The sequence below is a fragment of the Ranitomeya imitator genome, chromosome 2 (genome assembly GCF_032444005.1).
Source record: "Ranitomeya imitator isolate aRanImi1 chromosome 2, aRanImi1.pri, whole genome shotgun sequence".
Lineage (NCBI taxonomy): Eukaryota > Metazoa > Chordata > Amphibia > Anura > Dendrobatidae > Ranitomeya > Ranitomeya imitator.
The window spans coordinates 553482766-553509775 of record NC_091283.1 but is presented as its reverse complement, the minus strand read 5'-3'; the positions used below and the strand labels follow the sequence as shown (position 1 = coordinate 553509775).

Here is a 27010-nt window from a genome sequence, read left to right as displayed (position 1 = left end):
TTATGACGCTGACGTCTCTGAGACTGCGCAGACTCCCCGCCTGATCCGCGGTGAACTGACAGCATGGGAAAATGTTCAGAAACTTTCCCACGCTAATGAGTTCATGTTTGGGGAGGCTGCGCAAGCAGGTTTTCATTCATTCCTCCATGGTTTTACGACACGGCCGGTAGCATTAGCACCACTACAGATTGTAAACTATTTAACCCCTTGAGATGTACAGTCAGGTCCCACGCTGCCATCCAACGGACAGGTATGTGATATTGTTGCTTTTTTTTTTTTACAGAAGAACGAGGGTTTCACTTGGATTGAGAGTGTAATAAAGATGTTAAACCTGTATGTTTATTTTATTAAAAGACTTTATTCTTAATGTTTGTATTTTTAACCCTTTCATACTATTGGATTAATAATGGAGAGGTGTCTTATTGACACCTCTCCATTATTAACCAGGCTTAATGTCACCTTACAAGAGCAAGGTGACTTTAACCCCTTATTACCCCATATGCCACAACAGGGCAATGGGAAGAGAGAGGCTAATTGCCAGAATAGGCGCATCTTACAGATATATAAAAAAAAATCTAGACTATGTGTAGACATTTATTTTATCTAATAGATGGTGGCCGAATTCTAACGCATAGGGTATTCTAGAATATCTATGTATATAGCAGCCACATAGTATATAGCACAGGCCACGACATATTCTTGAATACCCGATGCGTTAATACAGGCCACACAGTATATAACATTGCCCACTTAGTATATAGCAGCCATGTAGTATATAACGCAGCCCATGCAGTATGTAACAGCCCACGTAGTATATAGCAATGTGGGCACTATATGCGTGGTTAAAAAATACTTAAAATAAAAAATAAACATATACTCACCTTCCGAAGGCCCCTTGTAGTCCTGGCACCTGTGTGCGGTGCACGCGGCAGCTTCCGGTCCCAAGGTTGGTATGAGCGCAGGACAACGTGCACGTCGGAGGGTAAGAATAACCTTTTTTTTATCATTTTTAACATTAGATCGTTTTATTATTGATGCTGCATACGCAGCATCAATAGTAAAAATTTGGTCACACAGGGTTAATAGCTGCGTTAATGGAGTGCGTTACACCGCGGTCCATTAACGCTGCCATTAACCCTGTGTGAGGGCTGACTGGAGGGGAGTATGGAGTGGGCACTGATTACGGGGGAGGAAGGAGCGGACGTTTTGCCGGTGGACTGTGCCCGTCGCTGATTGGTCGTGGCAATGGTCGTGGGTGTTTTGCCACGACCAATCAGCGACTTGGATTTCCATGACAGACAGAGACTGCGACCAATGAATATCCGTGACAGAAGGACAGACAGAAAGACGGAAGTGACCCTTAGACAATGATATAGCAGATTCTATTTTAACCAGTCAGTGTGATTTTACTGTACACCGCACTGAATTGCCGGCTTTTCTAAAGGACAGCGGTGCGTCTTTCTCACAAGTCACACTGATGGTACGTGTGGTGTGCGTGTTTCTCACACCCATAGACTTTCATTGGTGAGTCTCAGCCGATATATGGTGCAAATCGCAGCATGCTGCGATTTCCCTCGCACGTATAATACGGCCGAGAAAATAATGGATGATAGGAGCTGCCCCATAGATTAACATTGGTCCGAATGCTATGCGATTTTTTATCACATAGCACTCATCTGTATTATGCTGTAGTGTGACTCCGGCCTTATGGAGAGAGCATTCACCCAGAGAAAACTCCAAGACGGTTTGCAAAGTAGAGATTTCACATACTGCGCTCCAGAAGCATCAAATCTGAAATTTCTGCAATGGAGATGGAAGAAAAGAAAAAAAAAAAAAACAGAACCAGTAGAGTTTAGGGCTTATTAGACCATGTGGACACCTTGAGTAGTTGGTGAGTTTTTTACTGCAGTATTTGCAAGCCAAAACCAGGAGTGGAAAAAAAAAAAAATCACAGGAAAAGTATAGAAACACATCACCATTTCTGTATTTATCACCCACTCCCGGTTTTGGCTTACAAATACGGAGGTAAAAAAAAAAAAAAAAAAAACCAACTACTAAAAGCATGCACGTGGCCTTACAAGGTACTTAGCTCATTTTTTTGTGCAGGTGACAGGACATCTTTAAACAGAGCTGCTCAGCAGGACTGGATACTCTTTATATGTATTCACGGTCATGTCATTGCTGAATCAGGGGGCACAATGGTTCCATTCCTCAATTGGAGGGGCAAGAAACATCCCCATGTGTCTTCCTAACTAGTACTAGTCAGAGCTAGATTAATCTGAATAGCTGTGAAGGATCAAGGAGGGAGAACTACTTTAGGCTCCTGACTGGCATATTCACCCTGTGGTATGCAAAATTAGTTACTTCATGGGACATCTCCCCCTGGTTTTATCTGATATTTTGATTAATTTTTTTGTAAAAAAAAAAAAGGAATGGTCCACTTTACATGACTGCACAAGCAGATATACTGTGGATATAGTCATGAGTGATAACTAGTGATGAGCGAGTATGCTCGTTACTCGAGTTTCTCAGAGCATGCTCGGAGATTTAGTTTATGTTGACGCAGCTGCATGATTTGCGGCTGCTAGACAGCTTGAATACATGCAGGGATTGCCTGCTTGTTAGGGAATCCCCACATGTATTCAGCCTGTCTAGCAGCCGCAAATCATGCAGCTGCGTCGACAAACTAAATCTCCAAATACTCAGAGACCACCCGAGCATGCTCGGAGAAGCTCGAGTAACAAGCATACTCGCTCATCACTAGGGATAACCAGTCTGACCAGCATGCTAACCTGTGGATGCCCCTTCAGGAGTTTGGTGGAGCTTGGACTAACAAGAATAGCAAGTCAGATGACATTTTTTTGTAGAATTTTCACTTTCGTCCCTTTTCAGTCTTCACACTAACACAGTAGTGCAGATTCCTTAACGTAAGTGCATACAAAAAAATTGGCCTAAATGCCTTCCACCACATTTTTGGGGGGCTCCACTTCAAGGATGTGGCTTAAAATCTCATACTGTGGGCCAAAATTTTGTTGCAAAATATTGGTACCAGGTAAGAAAACCAATAGGTGGGGTAAAGTTATCTAAAGGTGATGAACGCACATTCTTGAATAACATGTTATCCGAAAATGCGCGGGTGCTAACCGAGTATCTTGGGCGTGCTCGAATAATATGTTCGAGTCCCTGCGACTGCATGTTTTGCAGCTGTAAGGCAATCCCTTTATGTATTCAGGCTGTCTAGCAGCCGCAAAACATGCTGCTGCAGGGACTCGAACATAATATCCGAGCACGCCCAAGAAACTCGGATAACACGTTATCCAAGAACGTGCACTAATCACTATTAAATGTCTACAGATGCACCAAATTTATAATCCTGCATAAGCCACTGAGATAGATTTACAACAATTTAAGACTGTTTAGAATCTGAACCAAGTTTACTGTAGTAAATATCCCCCCCCACCATCTATATAAGTTTTACATGGATTATTCTTTTAATAAACTGACAATTGGATTTGGATCAAGCAAACTGGAAGACCACAGCTATTACATTTATATTTTTATTCATCTTTATACATATGGAACATCCCTCTTTATATACACACATCAGCATTTTTACATAGATTTTTTTTTTATTGATTTTCTTTACATTTTTCAGGATTTTGGAAGGGCATTTGGTTATAATGCCACACAGAATATTTTTCAGACATAGCAAAAGAACAGAAAATGATAGCAAGACAATAGATAAAAGAGCTAAAGATAAACAAAAACAAAACAAAAAAAAACATAACATCACTTATAACATGACAGGCAAGTCAGGAGGTTAGTACCTTAACAAAACTATAAGCAATTTGCCCCTAGAAAGGTTTGTCTTGTCAGTTTTACCACATAAAATCAACCTAATAAACTAAAATAAGATATAAACGTGTTGGCCTCCGACGTGCCTCATTATGTACTGCAGAACAAAGCCTTAGTCAAGCTTGATGGAAATCATACACATTTTGTGACCACAGCAACCAATCAAAGCTCAGATTGATTTTTTTGAAACTAGTGTTAAAATGAAAGCGGCAGTGATTAGTTCCTATGGGCAATAAAGGCCGGTTTGATAATGTTATGACTTGGACATCCAATTAAATGCTACAGGGCGATCATGTGCATTAGTTATGCCCATCATATGAATACTAGTTTATGGAAAGTGTGAACAGGACTATCCAAATATCAGAAACAATATTACATCCCTGCACCTTCTCCATTATTCTGCATGAGTTCGTTCCAGAAGGCTACAGTCTTTTATACCAAACCTACGTGGGCCTACAGCAAGGCCTCAATCTGGCAGTAATATGTTCATACCTAGGAATAACCCGTCAGAAATTGGTCTACAACTTCTGTTGGATTATGCTGAACCAAGATGAGTTCCAGTTTAAAACAGAAAAAAAGAAAGGGCCAACTCACTGAGTATTTGGAACATGTCTGTTAAAAATGGCTGGAAGAACAAATGGTGGCCACTTGTCAAGTCAACAAGACACAGACACATGCTGGGGGTTCAAAACATGTTGACAATAAATGAGTCACTTAAAATTTTGTTCTACTTGTGTCCCCCAGCCTAGTGATGGAGAAGTATAGGGAATCAATGGTATGGAAGCATTAGCACATGCAGTGTATAGTGTCCTGGAAGAAGGAATGGGAGAATGAGTGCACACGGGTGGGTGAAGGTCTGCACACAGGTAGATGTGGAATGTCCGTGTAACGATACTGGAGAGAGAATATGTGGATGTGATTGCATCAGCGTGAAGAAACGGTGTTCATACGTTACAGTCAGTGTGCGCCATGTTACTATATATGCGTTTCTCAACACGGCCGAGTGCACACTATCAGCCTTATTCATTAACCAAAGGTTTCCTGTGAGGCGTACACCATATACAAGAAGCCGTCTTCATCTTTCTCCTGTTCATATGTATCCAAGATGGCAGAGGATACACTGACCATGCTCCTCTGGTTCACCAGCAGAAAGAAGGCTTGTGTCGGGTTCAGCTGTAGTCGGCGCCTACAGAAGAAAAACAAAATATTACATGAGCTAGAAACTAAATTATCTAAATGAGAGTGTTCAGATAACGGCTGACTATTAAATATTTGTAGATCTTGAGTCCACCAGAGCAAGCCACTACTCAGTGGCTCACGGAGAGCTTGTACATCCAGGAACACTTATTTCCTATTTTTGGGGTTTCTAGATTCTCCATAAACCATCTCTGTGTATACAATCCTAGGTTCACGCAAAGTATTTTAGAAGGTGGAAAAAAAAATCTGATAGGTTTTTCAAGATGAATCCACTTCAGGAAACAATTCTTTTTTCAGGAAGAGGGTTTAACCCTTTCACCCTGCAGTCAATTTCCGTTTTTGTGTTTCAATTTTTTTCCTCCCTTTCTTCCCAGAGCCATAACTCTTATTTTTCTGTCCACACAGACATACGAGGGCTTGTTTTTTTGACTAAAAAGTTGTAATTTTGAATGACACCATTCACTATACCACATAGAATTATTTTCCTGTTTTCGAGTACACTAAGTGCAGTTAAATCGTAAAAATAAAAAGAAAACAAAAACACAATTCTGACATTGTTGTTTTTTGGGAATTGTTTTTACGATGCACATTTTGCAATAAAAAAAATTCTGTGAAATATGATTCTCATCAATAAGATTTGGGCAATACCGGACAAAGTTTTTTTTATTATTATTTTAGTGGTGAAAAAAAAAGAAGTTTGCAAAAAGAATATTTTTGGGGTTGTGTCATTTTCTGAAACCCATAATTATTTTTCAACAGATGGAGCTGTGTGATGGCTTATGTTTTGCAGGGTGAGACTACATTTTTTATTAGTACTATTTTGGGATAGATTTGGCTTTTTGATCGCTTGTTACAGCAGAACTGCGGAGACCAAAAAAAACAAAACAAAAAAAACTTTGTGATCTTATATTTTTTCTATTTACCAAATCCGGTGAATTGTTTTTATATTTTGATAGATCGGACTTTTCTAAACGTGGCGATACCACATATCTGTATTTTTTTCTTAATATCTTTATTTTCAATGGGGGGAAAGTGGGGTGATCTGAGTTTTTTTTTTTTTTTTTAATGGGAGCGCCGATAGGTGGAGGTAATGATGCTCAGGCACGTTGGCGAGTGTTAATAATCATGGTCACCTGCGATTATTAGTGACAGGTCTTGGCTGTAATACTAAGCCATCACCTTCCGGGTATGAGGCGGGCTTGCTAAGTGAGCCCCACTCCACAAACCCAATTCCGACATGCACCGTATATATAGGGCAGATGTCGTGAAGGGGTTAAAGAGATTGTTTTAAAACTGTGTTTTGCAGTCTTTGCTGTTAGGAAAAAAAATGTAAAAAAAAAAAACTCATCACAGAAATAGCAAAGTGGATTTTCCATTGAAATGAATGGGAACAGTATTTAAAGAGTAGTGGTCTTTGAGGATGATTGTGGAGCAGATTCACTTCAACAAATTTTGTGTGAACCTAGGTTCGAAGCCTAGATTTCAATTGTTCTAACTTACTGTGGCGACACCATGCGTACTTTGATTAGAGAACTGTAGATCTATCTTTTTAGCTTGACCCCTAAATATCAAAGTGGAAAAATGTTTTTGTTTGTTTGTTTGTTTGTAACAAAAACAGGTACATCTGCAAAATTTAGATGCAGTATTTTTAACCCCTTCAAAAGCACCTTTTCACCTTCATGACCAGGCCAATTTTTATGATTCTGACCAGTGTCAGAGACTGTTTTCTCCTGACATATTGTACTTCATGATGGTGGTAAAATTTGTTTGCTATAACTTGTGTTTATTTGTGAAAAAAACAAAAATGGGAAATTTGGGGAAAATGCAGAAAATTTTGCAATTTTCAAACTTTTTATTTATATACCCTTAAACCAGGGAGTTACCATATATACTCGAGTATAAGCCGAGATTTTCAGCCCATTTTTTGGGCTGAAAGTCCCCCTCTCAGCTTATACTCGAGTCATACCCAGGGGTCGGCAGGGGAGGGGGAGCTGTCTAAATTATACTCACCTACTCCTGGCGCGGTCCCTGCAGGTCCCCGGCGCCGGCAGCTTCTTCCTGTACTGAGCGGTCACATGGTACCGCTCATTACAGTAATGAATATGCGGCTCCACCTCCCAAAGAGGTGGAGCCGCATATTCATTACTGTAATGAGCGGTAACGGTGACCGCTCAGTACAGGTTGAAGCTGCAGCGTCGGGGAAGCAGGGACTGCACAGCGCCAGGAGCAGGTGAGTATAACGTGAGGGGAGCGCTGCGCGATATTCACCTGCTCCCCGTTCCGGGCGCCGCTCTGTCTTCAGCAGTGACGCTCAGGTCAGAGGGAGCGGTGACGTAGTTAGTGCGCGCCCTCTGCCTGAACGTCAGTGCTGAGAACGCTGAAGATGGAGCGGCGCCGGAACAAGGAGCAAGTGACTATTGAAAGTGCCCGGGGCCTGAGCGACGGAGAGGTGAGTATGTGATATATTTTTTTTATCGCTGCAACAGCAAATGGGGAAAGTGTCTGTATGGAGTATCTATAGGGCCATAACATTTGTGCAGCACTATATGGGGCCATAACGTTTGTGCAGCACTATATGGGGCAATAACATTTGTGCAGCACTATATGGGGCCATAACATTTGTGCAGCACTATATGGGGCCATAACATTTGTGCAGCTCTATATGGGGCCATAACATTTGTGCAGCACTGTATGGGGCCATAACGTTTGTGCAGCACTATATGGGGCAAGTGTCTGTATGGAGCATGTTATAGGGCCATAATCAAGGTTTGTACAGCACTATATGGGGGAAATATCTTTATGGAGCATCTTATGGGGCCATAATCAGCATTTGTGCAGCATTATATTGGGTAAATGTGTCTTTGGAGCATCTTATGGGGCCATTATTAAGCTTTATGCAGGATTATATTATATTATATGGGGCATATTTTCATATGGAGCATCTTATGGGGCCCATCATAAACCTTCTGGAGCATTATATGGGGCTCCTGATTCAATATGGATATTCAAAAACACTTAACCTACTGATGTCTCAATTAATTTTACTTTTATTGGTATCTATTTTTACTTTTGACATTTACTGGTAGCTGCTGCATTTCCCACCCTAGGCTTATACTCGAGTCATTAAGTTTTCCCAGTTTTTTGTGGCAAAATTAGGGGAGTCGGCTTATACTCGAGTATATACGGTACATCACACAAAAAAGTTCATTAAATAACATTTACCACATGTACCATACGTTACTTCAGCACAATTTTTAAAACATTTTTTTCTTGTAAGTAATAAACATTTCCAACAAAATGTAATTTTTTTTTTTAAGGGACCACATCACAACATTTAACTCACTAAATTTTTACTTCAGAACCATTTTGTTTTTAAATTTTCACAAGGGTAACATGAGAAAATGGACCCCAAATATTGTTATACAATTTCTCCTGAGTACGCATATGTTGTGGAAAACTACTGTTTTGTTCGAACGGAAGGCTCAGAAGGGAAGTATCACCATTTGACTTTTTGAACACAAAATTGTCTGGAATCATTAGCGGATGCCATGTCGCATTTGGAGATCCCCTGATGTGCCTAAACAGTCCATATCCTACACAAGTAACGCCATTTTGGCGTTACTATATACGCACATATACATACACATACAGTGGGGGAAACAAGTATTTGATCCCTTACAGATTTTGTAAGTTTGGCAACTGACAAAGACATGCACAGTCTATAAATTTAAGGGTAGGTTAACCCCTTAATCCCATATGACGTACTATCCCGTCGAGGTGGGGTGGGCTTTAATTCCCACCGACGGGATAGTACGTCATAGGCGATCGGCCGCACTCACGGGGGGAGCGCGGCCGAGTGTCAGCTGCCTATCACAGCTGACATCCGGCACTATGTGCCAGGAACGGTCACGGACCGCCCCCGGCACATTAACCCCCGGCACACCGCGATCAAACATGATCGCGATGTGTCGGCGGTATAGGGAAGCATCGCGCAGGGAGGGGGCTCCCTGCGGGCTTCCCTGAGCCCCCCGCAGCAATGCAATGTGATCGCGTTGCTGCGAGGGTCTCCTACCTCCTTCCTCCTTGCTGGACCCGGATCCAAGATGGCCGTGGACCCGGGTCCTGCAGGGAGGGAGGTGGCTTACCAAGTGCCTGCTCAGAGCAGGCACTTGGCAACGCTGCAGCGCTGTTTGACAGATCGGTGATCTGACAGAATGCTGTGCAAACTGGCAGATCACCGATCTGTATTGTCCCCCCCTGGGGCAAAGTAAAAAAAAAAATTTCCAAATGTGTAAAAAAATAAAAAAAAAATATTCCTAAATAATGAAAAAAAAAAAAAAATATTATTCCCATAAATACATTTCTTTATCTAAATAATAAAAAACAAACAATAAAAGTACACATATTTAGTATCGCCGCGTCCGTAACGACTCGACCTATAAAACTGGCCCACTAGTTAACCCCTTCAGTAAACACCGTAAGAAAAAAAAAAAACGAGGCAAAAAACAACGCTTTATTATCATACCGCCGAACAAAAAGTGGAATAACACGCGATCAAAAAGACAGATATAAATAACCATGGTACCGCTGAAAGCGTCATCTTGTCCCGCAAAAAACGAGCCGCCATACAGCATCATCAGCGAAAAAATAAAAAAGTTATAGTCCTGAGAATAAAGCGATGCAAAAATAATTATTTTTTCTATAAAATTGTTTTTATCGTATAAAAGCGCCAAAACATAAAAAAAATGATTTAAATGAGGTATCGCTGTAATCGTACTGACCCGAAGAATAAAACTGCTTTATCAATTTTACCAAACGCGGAACGGTATAAACGCCTCCCCCAAAAGAAATTCATGAATAACTGGTTTTTGGTCATTCTGCCTCACAAAAATCGTAATAAAAAGCAATCAAAAAATGTCACATGCTGAAAAGGTTACCAATAAAAACGTCAACTCGTCCCGCAAAAAACAAGACCTCACATGACTCTGGACTCAAATATGGAAAAATTATAGCTCTCAAAATGTGGTAACGCAAAAAATATTTTTTTGCAGTAAAAAGCGTCTTTCAGTGTGTGACGGCTGCCAATCATAAAAATCCGCTAAAAAACCCGCTATAAAAGTAAATCAAACCCCCCTTCATCACCCCCTTAGTTAGGGAAAAATAAAAAAAATGTATTTATTTCCATTTTCCCATTAGGGTTAGGGCTAGGGTTAGGGTTAGGGTTAGGGCTAGGGCTAAAGTTAGGGTTGGGGCTAAAGTTACGGTTAGGGTTTAGATTACATTTACAGTTGGGAATAGGGTTGGGATTAGGGTTAGGGGTGTGTCAGGGTTAGAGGTGTGTCAGGGTTAGAGGTGTGGTTAGGGTTAAGGCCCCTTCACATTAAGCGACGCTGCAGCGATACTGACAACGATTCGGATCGCTGCAGCGTCGCTGTTTGGTCACTGGAGAGCTGTCACACAGACCGCTCTCCAGCGACCAACGATGCCGGTAACCAGGGTAAACATCGGGTAACTAAGCGCAGGGCCGCGCTTAGTAACTCGATGTTTACCCTGGTTACCATGCTAAAAGTAAAAAAAAAAAAACACTAGATACTTACCTACCGCTGTCTGTCCTCCAGCGCTGCGCTCTGCTTCTCTGCTCTCCTCCTGTACTGTCTGTGAGCCGGAAAGCAGAGCGGTGACGTCACCGCTCTGCTTTCCGGCTCACAGCCAGTGCAGTAGGAGAGCAGAGCACAGCGCTGGAGGACAGACGGCTGTAGGTAAGTATGTACTGTTTGTTTTTTTTTTACTTTTAGCATGGTAACCAGGGTAAACATCGGGTTACTAAGCGCGGCCCTGCGCTTAGTTACCCGATGTTTACCCTGGTTACCAGTGAAGACATCGCTGGATCGGTGTCACACACGCCGATCCAGCGATGTCTCCAGGGAGTCCAGCGACGAAATAAAGTTCTGGACTTTGTTCAGCGACCAACGATCTCCCAGCAGGGGCCTGATCGTTGGTCGCTGTCACACAGAACGATTTCATTAACGATATCGTTGCTACGTCACAAATAGCAACGATATCGTTAACAATATCGTTATGTGTGAAGGTACCTTAAGGGGTGTGTTTGGTTTAGGGTTTCAGTTATAATTGAGGGGTTTCCACTGTTTAGGCACATCAGGGGCTCTCCAAACGCGACATGACGTCCGATCTCAATTCCAGCCAATTCTGCGTTGAAAAAGTAAAACAGTGCTCCTTCCCTTCCGAGCTCTCCTGTGTGCCCAAACAGGGGTTTACCCCAACATATGGGGTATCAGCGTACTCAGGACAAATAGGACAACAACTTTTGGGGTCCAATTTCTCCTGTTACCCTTGGGAAAATACAAAACTGGGGGCTAAAAAATATTTTTTGTGGGAAAAAAAAGATTTTTTATTTTCAAGGCTCTGCGTTATAAACTGTAGTGAAACACTTGGGGGTTCAAAGTTCTCACAACACATCTAGATGAGTTCCCTGGGGGGTCTAGTTTCCAATATGGGGTCACTTGTGGGGGGTTTCTACTGTTTAGGTACATTAGGGGCTCTGCAAACGCAATGTGACACCTGCAGACCATTCCATCTAAGTCTGTATTCCAAATGGCGCTCCTTCCCTTCCGAGCCCTCCCATGCGGCCAAACAGTGGTTCCCCCCACATATGGGGTATCAGCGCACTCAGGACAAATTGGACAACAACTGTTGGGGTCGAATTTCTCTTCTTACCCTCGGGAAAATACAAAACTGGGGGCTAAAAAATAATTTGTTGGAAAAAAAATTGTTTTATTTTTACGGCTCTGCATTATAAACTTCTGTGAAGCCCTTGGTGGGTCAAAGCGCTCAAAACACATCTAGATAAATTCCTTAGGGGGTCTACTTTCCAAAATGGTGTCACTTGTGGGGGGTTTCAATGTTTAGGCACATCAGTGGCTCTCCAAACGCAACATGGCATCCCATCTCAATTCCTGTCAATTTTGCATTGAAAAGTCAAACGGCGCTCCTTCCCTTCTGAGCTCTCCCATGCGCCCAAACAGTGGTTTACCCCCACATATGGGGTATCAGCATACTCAGGACAAATTGTACAACAACTTTTGGGGTCCATTTTCTCCTGTTACCCTTGGTAAAATAAAACAAATTGGAGCTGAAGTAAATTTTTTGTGAAAAAAAGTTAAATGTTCATTTTTATTTAAACATTCCAAAAATTCCTGTGAAGCACCAGAAGGGTTAATAAACTTCTTGAATGTGGTTTTGAGCACCTTGAGGGGTGCAGTTTTTAGAATGGTGTCACACTTGGGTATTTTCTATCATATAGACCCCTCAAAATGACTTCAAATGAGATGTGGTCCCTAAAAAAAATGGTGTTGTAAAAATCAGAAATTGCTTGTCAACTTTTAACCCTTATAACTCCCTAACAAAAAAAAAAAATTTGGTTCCAAAATTGTGCTGATGGAAAGTAAACATGTGGGAAATGTTACTTATTAAGTATTTTGTGTGATATATCTCTGTGATTTAATTGCATAAAAATTCAAAGTTGGAAAATTGCAAAATTTCCATAATTTTCGCCAAATTTCCGTTTTTTTCACAAACAAACGCAGGTACTATCAAAGAATTTTTACCACTAAGTACAATATGTCCCGAGAAAACAACGTCAGAATCACTGGGATCTGTTGAAGCGTTCCAGAGTTATGACCTCATAAAGGAACAGTGGTCAGAATTGTAAAAATTGGCCCGGTCATTAACGTGCAAACCACCCTCGGGGCTTAAGGGGTTAATTTTAACATTGAGAGATAGAATATCAAAAATAAAATCCAGAAGATCACATTGTATAAATTATATACATTTATTTGCATTTTGCAGTGTGAAATAAGTATTTGATCCCTCTGGCAAACAAGACTTAATACTTGGTGGCAAAACCCTTGTTGGCAAGCAAAGCAGTCAGACTTTTTTTTTGTAGTTGATGATGAGGATTGTGCACATGTCCGGAGGAATTTTGGTCCATTCTTCTTTGCAGATCATTTCTAAATCATTAAGATTTTGAGGCTGTCGCTTGGCAACTCGGAGCTTCAACTCCCTCCATAAGTTTTCTATGGGATTAAGGTCTGGAGACTGGTTAGGCTATGCCATGACCTTAATGTGGTCTTCTTTTTGAGCCACCCCTTTGTTGCCTTGGCTGTATATTTTGGGTCACAACCCATTTTTTAATGTCCTAGCGGAGGGAAGGAGGTTGTCACTCAGGATTTTACAGTACATGGCTCCATCCATTCTTCCATTGATGCGGTGAAGTAGTCCTGTGCTGTGCCCTTAGCAGAGAAACACCCCCAAAATAATGTTTCCACCTCCATGTTTGACAGTGGGGATGGTGTTCTTTGGGTCTAAGGGTATGTGCACACGATGCAGATTTAGTGCAGAAAAATCTGCTGCAGTTCTGCACTAAATCTGCATCTCCTGGCAGAATCTGCAGGTGCGTTTTTTATGCGTTTTTGATGCGTTTTTTGAGCACAAATCTGCACAAAAAACGCATGAAAAACGCATCAAAAACGCATGAAAAACGCATCAAAAACGCACCTGCAGATTTCTATTATGGAGGGGTGCAGAAACGCTGCAGAACTGCACAAAAGAAGTGACAGGCACTTCTTTGAAAACTGCAGCGTTTCTGCGCAGATTTTTCTGCACCATGTGCACAGCTTTTTTTTTCCCCATTGATTTACATTGTACTGTGATCACAGTGCAGTTCTGCAGCGTTTCTGCTGCAGAAAAATCTGCAGCAGTTCTGCACTAAATCTGCATCGTGTGCACATACCCATAGGCAGCATTTCTCTTCCTCCAAGCAAAGTGAGTTGAGTTAATGCCAAAGACCTCAATTTTTGTCTTATCTGACCACAGCACCTTCTCCCAATCACTCACAGAATCATCCAGGTGTGCATTGACAAACTTCAGACAGGCATGCACATGTGCCTTCTTGAGCACGGGGAACTTGTGGACACTGCAGGACTTTAAACGTTTACGGCAGGGGTGGGCAATTAATTTTGCTATGGGGCCGCATGAGAAATTTGGATGGTTTTAGAGGGCCGGACTAATATAATTAACTCATTTTTACCCAATACTGTAGTATACATATATATAACAAGGCCATCTGCATGGGGCATTACAGCTGGCGGGCTCCATGATACATATGATGGGCAATGCCCCATACAGACACTTGCGCCATATAGTGCTGCACAAACATTATGGCCCCATATACTGCAGCACAAACAGTATGGGCCCCATATTTTGCAGCACAAACATTATGGCCCCATATACTGCAGCACAAACATTATGGCCCCATATACTGCAGCACAAACAGTATGGGCCCCATATACTGCAGCACAAACATTATGGCCCCATATACTGCAGCACAAACATTATGGCCCCATATACTGCAGCACAAACATTATGGCCCCATATACTGCAGCACAAAGAGTATGGGCCCCATATACTGCAGCACAAACATTATGGCCCCATATACTGCAGCACAAACAGTATGGGCCCCATATACTGCAGCACAAACATTATGGCCCCATATACAGCAGCACAAACATTATGGGCCCCATATACAGCAGCACAAACATTATGGGCCCCATATACAGCAGCACAAACAGTATGGGCCCCATATACTGCAGCACAAACAGTATGGGCCCCATATAGTGCTGCACAAACAGTATGGGCCCCATATACAGCAGCACAAACAGTATGGCCCCCATATAGTGCTGCACAAACAGTATGGGCCCCATATACAGCAGCACAAACAGTATGGGCCCCATATAGTGCTGCACAAACAGTATGGGCCCCATATACAGCAGCACAAACAGTATGGCCCCCATATAGTGCTGCACAAATGTTATGGCCCCCATATAGTGCTGCACTGTCGGCTGCGCCCGGGGCCCCCCTGGATACGCCACTGCTGAGACCACCGCTGATACTCACCCGAAGGACGGAGACCATCAGCCAGCAACTTTCTTCACCGCAGCATCCCGCACGGCGCTGGAGTGACGTACGCAGGTGACGTACGCACGTGACGTACAGGGCCGATGCGGAGCGCAGCCTTTTGTGACCGGTGGCATAATGCTGCCTCCGGTCACAAGAATGATTGACACAGCCAGGAGCCAATGGCTCCTGATGCTGTGTCAATCACATCCTGACCCTGGAGGACTCCCGTATGGAGGAACTGTATGCGCTGCAATGCGCAGCGTGTGGATGAGCTCGGGGCCTTCACTCCAGCCGCCAGCCCTCATAAGCATCTGGCGGCTGGCCGAGCGGTGCCGGCGGCGGCTGTCAGAACTGACAGCTAGCTGGCGGGCCGTTAAAAATCATCAGGCGGGTCGGATGCGGCCCGCGGGCCGCATCTTGCCCAGGTCTGGTTTATGGCGTAATGTGTTACCAATGGTTTTCCTGGTGACTGTGGTCCCAGCTGCCTTGAGATCATTAACAAGTTCCCCCCCCCCCCCAACCCCGTGTAGTTTTAGGCTGATATCTCATCTTCCTCATGATCAAGGATACCTCAAGAGGTGAGATTTTGCCCATTTTGTAGAGGTTAGAGTCTGACTGATTAATTGAGTTTATGGGCAGGAGTCTTTTATAAAGGTGACTATGTAAGACAGCTGTCTTTAATGCAGGTAACGAGTTGATTAGGAGTGTCTAACTGGTCTGTAGAAGCCGGAACTCTTAATGGTTGGTATGAGATCAAATACGTATTTCTCACTGCAAAAATGCAATAAATTTATACAATGTGATTTTCTGGAATTTAATTTCTATGTTCTACCTCTCAATGTTAAAATTAGCCTACCCTGAAAATTATCAACTGTTCAGGTCTTTGTTTTTTTATATTGTGATTTTAAAAAATGTATTTTTACAAACAGTGCTGCACTGACACTAGTACGATCATGTGCAGGTCATGATCTAACCAACTTGGTAGGCCTGGTGACCCGGATGTCGTCATGATGAAATTGAGTCACCATGGCAACGAACGAGCTCTCACTATTACAGGGCGCCGATAGAAGGGCAGAGAGTGCCCTCCTGCCTGCCTTCTAAATCGTGCGATTGATGCCAATTGCAGCATGTAGAGTGTTAAATACGCTGTATCCAAAACGCTGCTATTCCTAATCGTGGGCACATAGCTTAAAATCTGCATCAAAATTACACATTTTAAAGTTAAAAGACATTAATATTTCTATTACCTGATGATCTTCACTAGCTCACTCATGTTCACATGATCCGGGACCAAGAATTTGGTTTTATCTAACACTGGAAGCTGTTTTTCTCCCTTGTATCTCTCGATAATGACCTAAATACAGAAGTAGTACAGGTCAGATCTTTGATGTATATAATAATTGATAAACTAACAATTTAATACAGAAATACAGAGGTACCATGCTGTGTAAGAAGTCAGGACATGTGTTTATGGCTGAAATTACCCTAGAAAGTTATTGATTTTGGAATACCATCTACTATATAATTGTCTAAGGGGTACTTCCGTCTGTCTGTTCGTCCCGGATATTCATTGGTTGCAGCCTCTGTCTGTCACGGAAATCCAACTCGCTGATTTGCCGCGGCAAAACAGCCACGACCAATCAGCGACGGCTACAGTCCGGTGCCAAAATGGCCGCTCCTTCCTCCCCGCAGTCAGTGCCCGCTCCATTATCCCCTCCAGTCAGCGCTCACACAGGGTTAATGGCAGCGCTAACGGACCGCGTTATGCCGCGGTGTAACGCACTCCATTAACGCTGCTATTATCAATAGTAAAAAGATCTAATGTTAAAAATAATTTTAAAAAAATTAAAAATCATTATATACTCACCTTCCGCCGCCTTTCCATTTCTGGTCTATGTGTCCATTGTTTTTTTTTTAGGTTTTAATACTTTGTTATTTTTATACAGTCGATGGTGTAAAAGCAAGTCCCAAACAAGTACCATACTGCTGTTATTTCCATTCTCCTGCCCTCAAGGAAATAAATGTGGTTATTCGATATACACTGCTCAAAAAATAAAGGGAACAACAACAGAATATAACTCCAATTAAATCAAACTTCTGTAAAATCAAACTGTCCACTTAGGAAGCAACACTGACAATCAGTTTCACATGCTGCTGTGCAAATGGAATAGACAACAGATGGAAATTATTGGCAATTATCAAGACACACTCAAAGGAGTGGTTCTGCAGGTGGGGACCACATACCACATCTCAGTACCAATGCTTTCTGGCTGATGTTTTGGTCACTTGAATGTTGGTTGTGCTTTCACACTGGTGGTAGCATGAGACAGACTCTACAACCCACACACGTGGCTCAGGTAGTGCAGCTCATCCAGGATGGCACATCAATGCGAGCTGTGGGAAAGAAGGTTTACTGTGTCTGTCAGCATGATGTCCAGAGGCTGGAGGTGCTACCATGAGACAGGCCAGTACACCAGGAGACGTGGATGGGGCCGTAGGAGGGCAACAACCCAGCAGCAGGACCACTACCTCAGCCTTTGTGCAAGGAGGAACAGGAGGAGCACTGCCAAAGCCCTGCAACATGTCCTCCAGCAGGCCACAAATGGTTAGAAACCGTCTCCATGAGGATGGTCTGAGTGCCCGATGTCCACAGATGGGGGTTGTGCTCACAGCCCAACACGGTGCAGGACGCTTGGCATTTGCTACAGAACACCAGGATTGGCAAATTCGCCACTGGCGCCCTGTGCTCTTCACAGATGAAAACAGGTTCACACTGAGCACATGTGACAGGCGTGACAGAGTCTGGAGACGGCTTGGAGAGCGATCTGCTGCCTGCAACATCGTTCAGCAAGACTGGTTTGGCAGTCGGTCAGTAATGGTGTGGGGTGGCATTTCTTTGGAGGGCCGCACAGCCATCTGTGTGCGCTAACCAAAGGTATCCTGACTGCCATTAGGTACTGGGATGAGATCCTCAGACCCATTGTGAGACCATATGCTGGTGCAGTGGGCCCTGGGTTCCTTCTGATGCATGACAATACTAGACCTCATTTGGCTGAAGTGTCAGCAGTTCCTACACGATGAAGGCATTGATGCTATGGACTGGCCCACCCGTTCCGAAGCCTGAATCCAATCGAGCACACCTGGGAGATCATATCTCCATCCACCAATGCCACGTTGCACCACAGACTGGCCAAGAGTTCACTGATGTTTTAAACCAGGTCTTGAAGGAGATCCCTCAGGAGACAGCCGCCGTCTCTTCAGGAGCATGCCCAGGTGTTGTAGGGAGGTCATACAGGGACGTGGAGGCCACCACACACTACTGAGAATCATTTCCTTGTCTTGAGACAATTCTACTGAAGTTGGATCAGTCTGTAATTTGATTTTCCACTTTGATTTTGAGTATCATTCCAAATCCAGACCTCCATGGGATATTAATTTTGCTTTACATTGGTCCTTTTTATGTTTTATTGTTCTCAATGCATTACACTACACAATGAATAAAGAAATGCAACTGAAACATTTCATTCAGTGACATCTAGGATATGGTATTTTAGTGTTCCATTTATTTTTTTTTGCGCAGAGTATATATATTTAAAGACCAACCAAGAAAAAAGTGTATGCATAAAGATTGGGATCACCGCAATAATACAACAATAGTACACAAAATACAACTTTATTAAGGGAACTTTAGAAAAAATACATAAAAACACTTAAAAACCCCAGGGGTTAGGGATGTAGATGTTATTGGCTATTCCTTGAGGGATAATATTTTCTTGCTATCATCTGTTTCCATTGTTACCCCCTGTTTAGGGAGCATTATTGTGTGTGCCTGGATTTAATCCAGGGTCCTGGCTTTGATGGTATGGGTGGTAGTGGGTTTGATTCATATTATGCCCACATGCTGGCAATATTGACTCTTATTTATTCACTGTTGCATATGAGCTGCACAAAGTTGTTTATTATGTTACTACATTTATCTGTTATTTTGTATTGACCCGTTACCCCAGGTCATATTATGGGGTTTTTAAGTGTTTTTATGTATTTTTTCTAAAGTTCCCTTAATAAAGTTGTATTTTGTGTACTATTGTTGTATTATTGCGGTGATCCCAATCTTTATGCATACACTTTTTTCTTGGTTGGTCTATTGCTATATGACGTATGCAGGTGGTGATCCCCTAAATGAGTATTATATGTATAGATGGTGCCCGCTCATTAAGTGTGTCTTTGTTTGAGAGTATATATATATTTTATACACCCATAAATGGCGACATTAAGAACAAAATCAAAATCTCACCCAGATACATCAACTGAAAAATATAAAATTGTAAAGCTATAGATATTGAAAGATGAGATTAAAAAAAAAAAAACATACTGCATCATTGAAGAGCTAACAGTCAGAAACAAAGTACCATGGACAAAACTAATCAGATGATTTCATAAAGTATAAAAGGATGACTCAGTGCAGGCAGACATTAATTTTATTAAAGTCATGCTGCCAAAAGGACCCATGACTTAACCGATGCATAATGGCATAAGTGCCTTTAAAAAGTATTCATACCCTATGTATTTTCCACATTTGTGCATGTTGCACCCACAAACTTAAACATATTTTATTTTGATCTGATGTGCCATACCAAAACAAAGTAGCAAGTATTTCTGAAGTAAATAGAAAATGATACATGGTTTCCTAAATATTTAAAAAAAATTGTGACATGCATTTGTATTCAGCCCCCTGAGTTAATACTTTGTAGGATGACCTTTCATTGCAATTACTGCTGCAGGTCTTTTGGGGTATGTCGCTACCAACTTTGCATGTCCATGCTATGTTTGCCCATTCTTCTTTACTCTAGCTCTGTCAGATTGGATGGAGGCGTCTGTGAACAGCAATTTCCAAGTCTTGTCACCGATTCTCAATGGGATTTACAGCTGGACTGTGATATTCAAACACATGAATATGCTTTGATCTAAACTATTCCACTGTAGCTATGGCAGTATGTTTAGGGTCGTTGTCCTTCTGGACGGTAACTATGACCCAGTCTCAAGTCTTTTGCAGCCTCTAACACGTTTTCCTCCAAGATTGCCCAGTATTTAGCTGCATCCATCTTCCCATCAACTCTGAGCACCTTCCTTGTCCCTCCTGAAAAAAAAAGATCCCTACAGGATAAACCTGCCACCACCGTGTTTGACAGTTGGGATGGTGTTTTCATGGTGATGTTCAATGTTATTTATGTTTTCCAGAACACACATAGCGTTTTTGCATTTAGCCCAAAAGCTCTACATTGGTCTCATTTGTCCAAATCACCTTATTCCATGTTAGGAAGACAGCTACAGGGTATGAATACTTTTTCAAGGCACTGTATATGTATCAATATGAAATATATATGAAAGTTAGAACAATACATAATATATATATCTTGATAATTGGCGTGGGTGATTTGCATACTTGCAGTCACGTGCTGATTAGATTCTTATCTGCGGACAGGCACAGATGAGAAGCTAGTCGGCACGTGACTGCAAACACGCAAGTCGCATACTAGCATTCACACGATGACCGCTTGAACTGGCACGCAGAACTGAATCCTAACAGTGCGTAAAGTGCAAACTGTTAGGATTTGGCAATCTGAGGTGCTTCCCAGTTTTGCACTGGGCTGGACAGCCCCTTTAAGGCACTCATTCCCAAGAAGCCAACATTTGATATCTCAAGAGCTCTCAATGCTCTATTAACACGGTAACTAATGTACGATACTCACTGGGATTTTATTAGGATGTTGCTCACGGATCTGACGAACCTCAGCACATCTTTCAGCTATAAACGAAAAACACAAAGAAGATGATTGCGCTAGAGACAAAAACATTAAATTACAAGCAAATTAGAAAGTAATATTCAGATCATAGGTGTAAAATTGTGTCTTGCTTTCCATCCTTATAGCTACCTAGTGGAGCAACATACGACCCCATCATATCAATCAGGTCAACTATAGGTTGGATCTGGGAATTCAGCTCAGCTAAAATAAAAACAGTGGTAATGGTGCAGAGCTGCAACACCAGATAAAAACTGTAGACAGGTGTGGTGATACTTTATCTTGGAAGAAAAGAGCCATGTTTTTCAAACGTGTTGTAATATAATGTTGCAGGATGAAAACTGCTGATATACCTTACTCCCTTTACTGTAAGTAGCGAGAAAAACTCCAGTGAAGCTGTATAGGATAATGTCTAAGCTGATTTTGCTGAACAGAAATACATATTATATATCATCAAGTTTTCAGAAAAAGAAACTTTGTGTTTGGTTGTCTAGATGAGCAAATGCCATATGGTCAGCCTAGAGCAGATCAGATACCTTGTAAAGTCTTCAGCTAGAAACCCACAGTGTATCAGGTTACTCTATGGGAGCCGATGGGCCTTAAACTAAAGTGAACTTCAGTGGAGTAATGCACCTAGAAAGGAGTAATCCCACTGCTGCATATACATTAAATGGCAGTATACTCGGGACTACTGAACAGGAGAAGGACTTGGGGGATCCTGGTTACAAGCTGAGCAGCAGTACTCAATGTCAGGCAGCAGCTGCAAAAGCAAACAAGATTTTAGGGTGTATAAAAAAAAAAAAAAAAAAAGATAAAACTATGTAAATGTGGGAACACGCCATTTACCTGACCGCGCTTTATAGTGCCCCAATGTGGAATCCTGAGGGTTGTTTTAAAGCCACTAGCTTACCACTATTAGGGCATCTAATCGAATTGTAAGCATCCCCACACTCCCAAAAGGTTAATTTGTGGAGTTCTGTGGTGATATTTTTCTCATATCGTAACATAGCTAGTTACCATTTGTTGTTCAGGACTAGAAGAGTCTAGCGACATTCTCTTTGAGAACTATAAGGCCACATGCACACGCTGCGGATTACTCTGTGGATTTTTCCAGACTGATTTTGGTAAATCTGCAGGTAAACCGCACTGCGGATTACCTCCGGAATTACTGTGGATTTACCGTGTTTTTGTGCGGATTCCACCTGCGGTTTTACACCTGTGGATTCCTATTATGGAGCAGGTGTAAACCGCTGCGGAATCCGCACAAAGAATTGACATGCTGCGGAATAAACGATACGTTTCCGTGCGTTTTTTTCCGCAGCATGTGCATAGCGGATTTTGCTTTCCATAGGTTTACATGGTACTGTAAACGCATGGAAAACTGCTGCGAATCCGCAGCGTCAAATCCGCTGCGGATCCACAGCAAAATTTGAAATGTGTGCACATACCCTAATGGCGGCCATATTGGATGTTACTCAGGTCCTAGCTGAATAACATTTCCACAGACTTGACAGCAGTAAACAATATGACGTGAACTAGAATTTCACTTCACGGAAAAAGATTACTCTCCTGCTTGACACTAACTATTAGTCATGGGAGTTTTATAGCAGCTAAAACAGATGAAGAGTTCATGTTTCAACACAAGACAGAAAAGAGATGAAAATAGCCGCGTGTGGAGGAAGGGAGCAGGGCGTCATGTTTTGCCTGAGGAAGGATATGCCCTGGATGGCTGCCACAGTCTTGTGTGTCTAAATCAGGTGTAAACAGTACACTGCAGTAAGATGGACACACAGCGCCATGTACAGCCACAAGTTTAGGAAAGTGTTACAGGGTTAAATAAACACAGCAACTCATAAAACTGGAAACACTGACAAACACCCGATTATGGGGGTCATAAGGAGGAATGGGGAGTCATCTTCTCTGGTAGGTGCTGTTTCTGGTGGACACTGCTCACAGAGGGGAGAGCTCTCAAATGCACTCGATTATCATGGGATGACATTATTTGTACAGTAGAGGGTCTCTGTTGTGCTCTATTCACGGAGGGGAGCGCTCTCTGGTGGACCCTGCTTACAGTGGTAAGGCATTGTTTACACTATAGAGGGTCTCTGGTGGGCCTGGTCTACACGGGCAGACTATGTGTAATGGGGGGAGGGTTCTCAAGTGGACCCTGTTTATAGGGGGTGCTGACTAGCAGGCCATATAGGGGGGCATTGTTTACACTGTAGAGGGTCTCTGGTGGACCTTGCTTACAAAGGGATGATTCTCTAACAGACCTTGTTTACATAGGAAGGGAGGGCGCTCTGGCTGACACTGTTTATAGGGGAAGGCCATTGTTTATACTGTAGAGGGTCTCTGCCAGGCCCCGCTTACAGGGGGAGAGCACGCTCTCTGCCAGGCCCCATTTAGAGGAGGTAGCACTCTAAGGCATATCCGGTTTACAGGAGGGTGGGAGTGTATTGTTTACACTATAGAGGGTCTCTGGTGGGCCTTGGTTATAGGAGGTTGTTTGGTGAACGATGTTACATATGGCAAGGCTCTTTTGCCCTCCTGTTTACAATTGGGTGGGCTCTCTGGATTGGGTCAAACTTCCCCTTTCCTACAAATACCATGTGCTATTTCCATCAGATACAAATGTACATACTCAGTAGATAATTAACCTGGGCAAAGTCTGAAATGCCTCCAGAAATGCAGATTATGCTAAAATAAAGCTTAGTCTGATGTTTTTTTTTTTAAGAAAACCTCATCACGGAGACGCCATTGTTGAAGCTGGTGCCCAATATCATGGCTCATTATGATAGAGAACATACTATGGTGCGGTCACCTGCAAGGAAGGGGTAGATATAAAATATACATCGTGACGCAGTGATCACTCCAGATTCCATACTCGATTAATCACAGGAAAGACAACCAGGAAAGAAATGTGAACAACAAAATGAATAAGCAGCACGTGACAACAGCGGCAGCACCTGCTATTAACCTTCCCCTGCCAGGTGCAAACTTTCTGACCCTCAGTAGATGAATTACACCTCTGATGACCCTACAGATTAACCCCTCCTGTGCCAGTCGATCTATTGTTCCATGCGTGCAACAAAGCACGATAGGAGCTGAATTATAGGATGATCACAGGAAACGCTAAATAAAACCACAATATAATATGTATTCTAGGGGTTCAGTGGTAAAATTCCAGATTAACCAGAATACCTGGACTACCGGATGCCTATATTTGTAATCATGCAATGGTGTCATGTGATCTCCTGGGTTGTTATGAGATAAAAGATATTTAAAGAAATCATCAAAGTGAACTAGTAAAAATCCAAGTCCAGTAGTAAGAGGGCTGTAAATGGTCGAAATCTTCCTATATACTGACCTTACCGATTTCAGGCAACCGCCATCCATCAGCCACCACTCTCCTTAGTGACCTCATATAAGGTGAATGAAAAGACGTCGCTGTGGACAAAGCGTCACCACAGTGAGCAATGAGTGGAAGTCATTTGAAATCAGCAAGACGTGTGGCGGCAGGGCAGGTCCAGTTTTGGAGTTTGGCAGCCATCTTTCCTTTTTGCCATTGGGCACTGGAAGCCCAGGCGCTGATCGATAGACTTGCACAGAAACATGGCGGACTGGTTGTGGCAGCCACCAGCAATGGCGTCCGTCGCCAAGCAACCGTTCAGTCTACTTACTAACGATCCCCATCACAAGCCACAAATCTTCGTAAATGTGACGGACTCTGGAGAATGCGAACAAAGAGACCGGCCTGCTTTTGTTTCGAGTTGCCCTTTAATTATCTTTTCAGGGTAGCCAAAATCAGAGGCCACTGAGGCAGAATTATTTGGGGGGTTTCTAAACCATGGACTTATTTTGTAGACGACGCAGTGACGATTCGCCATCGGTGGGAACTTATCGGATGTGACTCTGCGATCGCCAAAAACTTCAAGTGATCGCCTTCGATCAGGATGGGCAGATACTTAGAAGGATCTATGGGCAGATCAGTAACAAGAAGGGATCTGCAGCAAGTAAACACATCACAATGGAAATAATGCACTCACCAAAGCTCCGCCTGTGTTTAAAAGGCCGCTCTGACGGCATCCTGGGCTCTGCTCGTCCCGACTCCAATCAAGTACGGACAGGCTGCTCAGATCTGGTTACCCAGCTGCTGCTCCCGACTCTGCCCAGTACTGTGCACCCCAGCCGCCCGCTAGTGCCCAGTCCCCGGTGCCCGAGCCTCCGTCTGAGCGCACTCCGGGCTCTGAACTAGAACAAATGCTATGCCGTCATCAAAAGGGGGCGGATCTGAACGCGAAGCGCCATCTTGTGGCAAGACGGGTACATTGCTGCTGTTGTTGTTCGCGCTCCCGCTTGTAAACACATCATGTGAGTCGTTATGTAGATATTATCGGCACCGAGCACTGGGTCTGAGGTCAAAGTAACGTGTGAGTAAAGGCTGTACGATAAAAGGTGTTCTCCGTCCGCAGCGTCTTGTGTACATTCTAGTAGCATTGACCAGAAAACTTTCACAGAAGCCTCGTTAGCGCAGTAGGTAGCGCGTCAGTCTCATAATCTGAAGGTCGTGAGTTCGATCCTCACACGGGGCACGTATTATTATTTTTTTTTAATACATTTGATTGTTTTGTATTTTTTTTTTAATATTGTGCCCCACAAATACTGCACATAACATGAATTGTATTATTAATGATAAATTATGTAAATGTTATACATGTATATACCTTAGGCCGGGGTCACACTTGCCAGTGTAATGCGAGAAGCTCAAGCGAGTCTCTCGCATCAATACGTGGCACTGCCACGGGCACTCGGGACCGGAGTGTGCGGCTGCATGTATTTTTATGCAGCTGAATGCTCCGGTTCTGAGTGTCGGCGACAGTGCCGGGTATTGATGCGAGTTTCTCGCATTGCACACGCGAGTGTGACCCCGGCCTTATACTGCATATAGTCAGCCCGGTTGGTTGGTGAATATTGTTGTTTTTTTATTGTTTTCACACAACTCCAGTACCCTATAATATGTATTTTAAAGTAGTGGACAGTCCCTTTATTCACCTTTGGTGCCGGTTACATTCCAGAGTGTCGCTCTCGCTCTCCCAGGGCTCGCGTGACATAATGTCACGTGAACCCCGGGAGAGCCAGTGTCATGACAACCCATTGGCGCCCCGCGATCATGTGACAGGGGCGCCGATGGGTGGGTCTTATGACGTGCTTCCGGCGCCGATCATATTAAATGCCACTATCAGAGATTGACAGCGGCCTTTAACATGTTAACAACCGTGGGTAGATCGCAACTTCCTCCACTGCTGTTAGAGGCACATGACAGCTGATCAGATCCGCTATCATGTGTCGGGAAAGATGCGGGCTCAGCGCCAGAGCCTGCGCCAGAGGAAAGCGACCTATGATGTACCTATACGTCATAGGTCATGAAGGGATTAACAATGTGTGGTCATTTCAGCATCCAGGCAGTGAACCAATGACAATATTGGACACTTCCCTGTCAGAAACGAAAATAACCAGGAGGAGAAAGAGCTGATCTCACAGAGGAATTCAATCAGTAATGGAAGAAAAATGAAAAGTATATTAAGTTCCAGCAGGAGAGTGTGAAATTTAAAATTTAAAATCCCATACACTTTGAAGGTTTATAATTTTAAGTGCATATATTTTAGACATCAGGGGTGCACAACCTGTGGCCATGGCTCATGATGCGGCCCACGATGCCACACTGTGTTGCCCCCAACCATATAGACAGAAAAATGCTTGTCTGACAGGTTACCGTAACTACATGTGGGCCGCCACACACAGAAGAGGAGCAGCAGCAGCTGAGGAGCAGGGACTGGCAAGTATTAATGGAGATGTGAGACCTCTATGGATGCCTCATATATCAGGAGAATGGGGTCTCTTAGGCTGCCGTCACACTAGCAGTATTTGGTCAGTATTTTACCTCAGTATTTGTAAGCCAAAACCAGGAGTGGAACAATTAGAGGAAAAGTATAATATAAACATATGCACCACTTCTGCATTTATCACCCACTCCTGGTTTTGGCTTACAGATACTGAGGTAAAATACTGACCAAATACTGCTAGTGTGACGGCAGCCTTACCCTGTTTGGTTCCAGAAAGGAGTATGTGAATTAGGTGGTCTTCTTCCATGTCTCTGGGTTCACTGTAGTTTATGGGAATTC

At 43.0% G+C, this 27010-nt stretch overlaps 1 protein-coding gene and 1 non-coding gene across 2 annotated transcripts; one reads left to right on the top strand and one right to left on the bottom strand.

The window, feature by feature from the left end:
* Positions 1-3543: 3543 nt before the first annotated feature.
* MAP1LC3A (microtubule associated protein 1 light chain 3 alpha) lies at positions 3544-25253 on the bottom strand. Its single transcript, XM_069751979.1, has 4 exons — positions 24875-25253; positions 20778-20833; positions 16275-16381; positions 3544-5041 (listed from the first exon to the last, which is right to left on the bottom strand). Exons 1-4 carry the CDS (start codon positions 24912-24914, stop codon positions 4882-4884), a joined length of 363 nt encoding a protein of 120 aa, XP_069608080.1. The 5' UTR covers positions 24915-25253; the 3' UTR covers positions 3544-4881.
* Positions 25254-25347: 94 nt separating this feature from the next.
* Positions 25348-25420, top strand: TRNAM-CAU (transfer RNA methionine (anticodon CAU)). The gene has a single exon. It is a non-coding gene; the product is annotated as a tRNA-Met (tRNA).
* The last annotated feature ends 1590 nt before the right edge of the window (positions 25421-27010 follow it).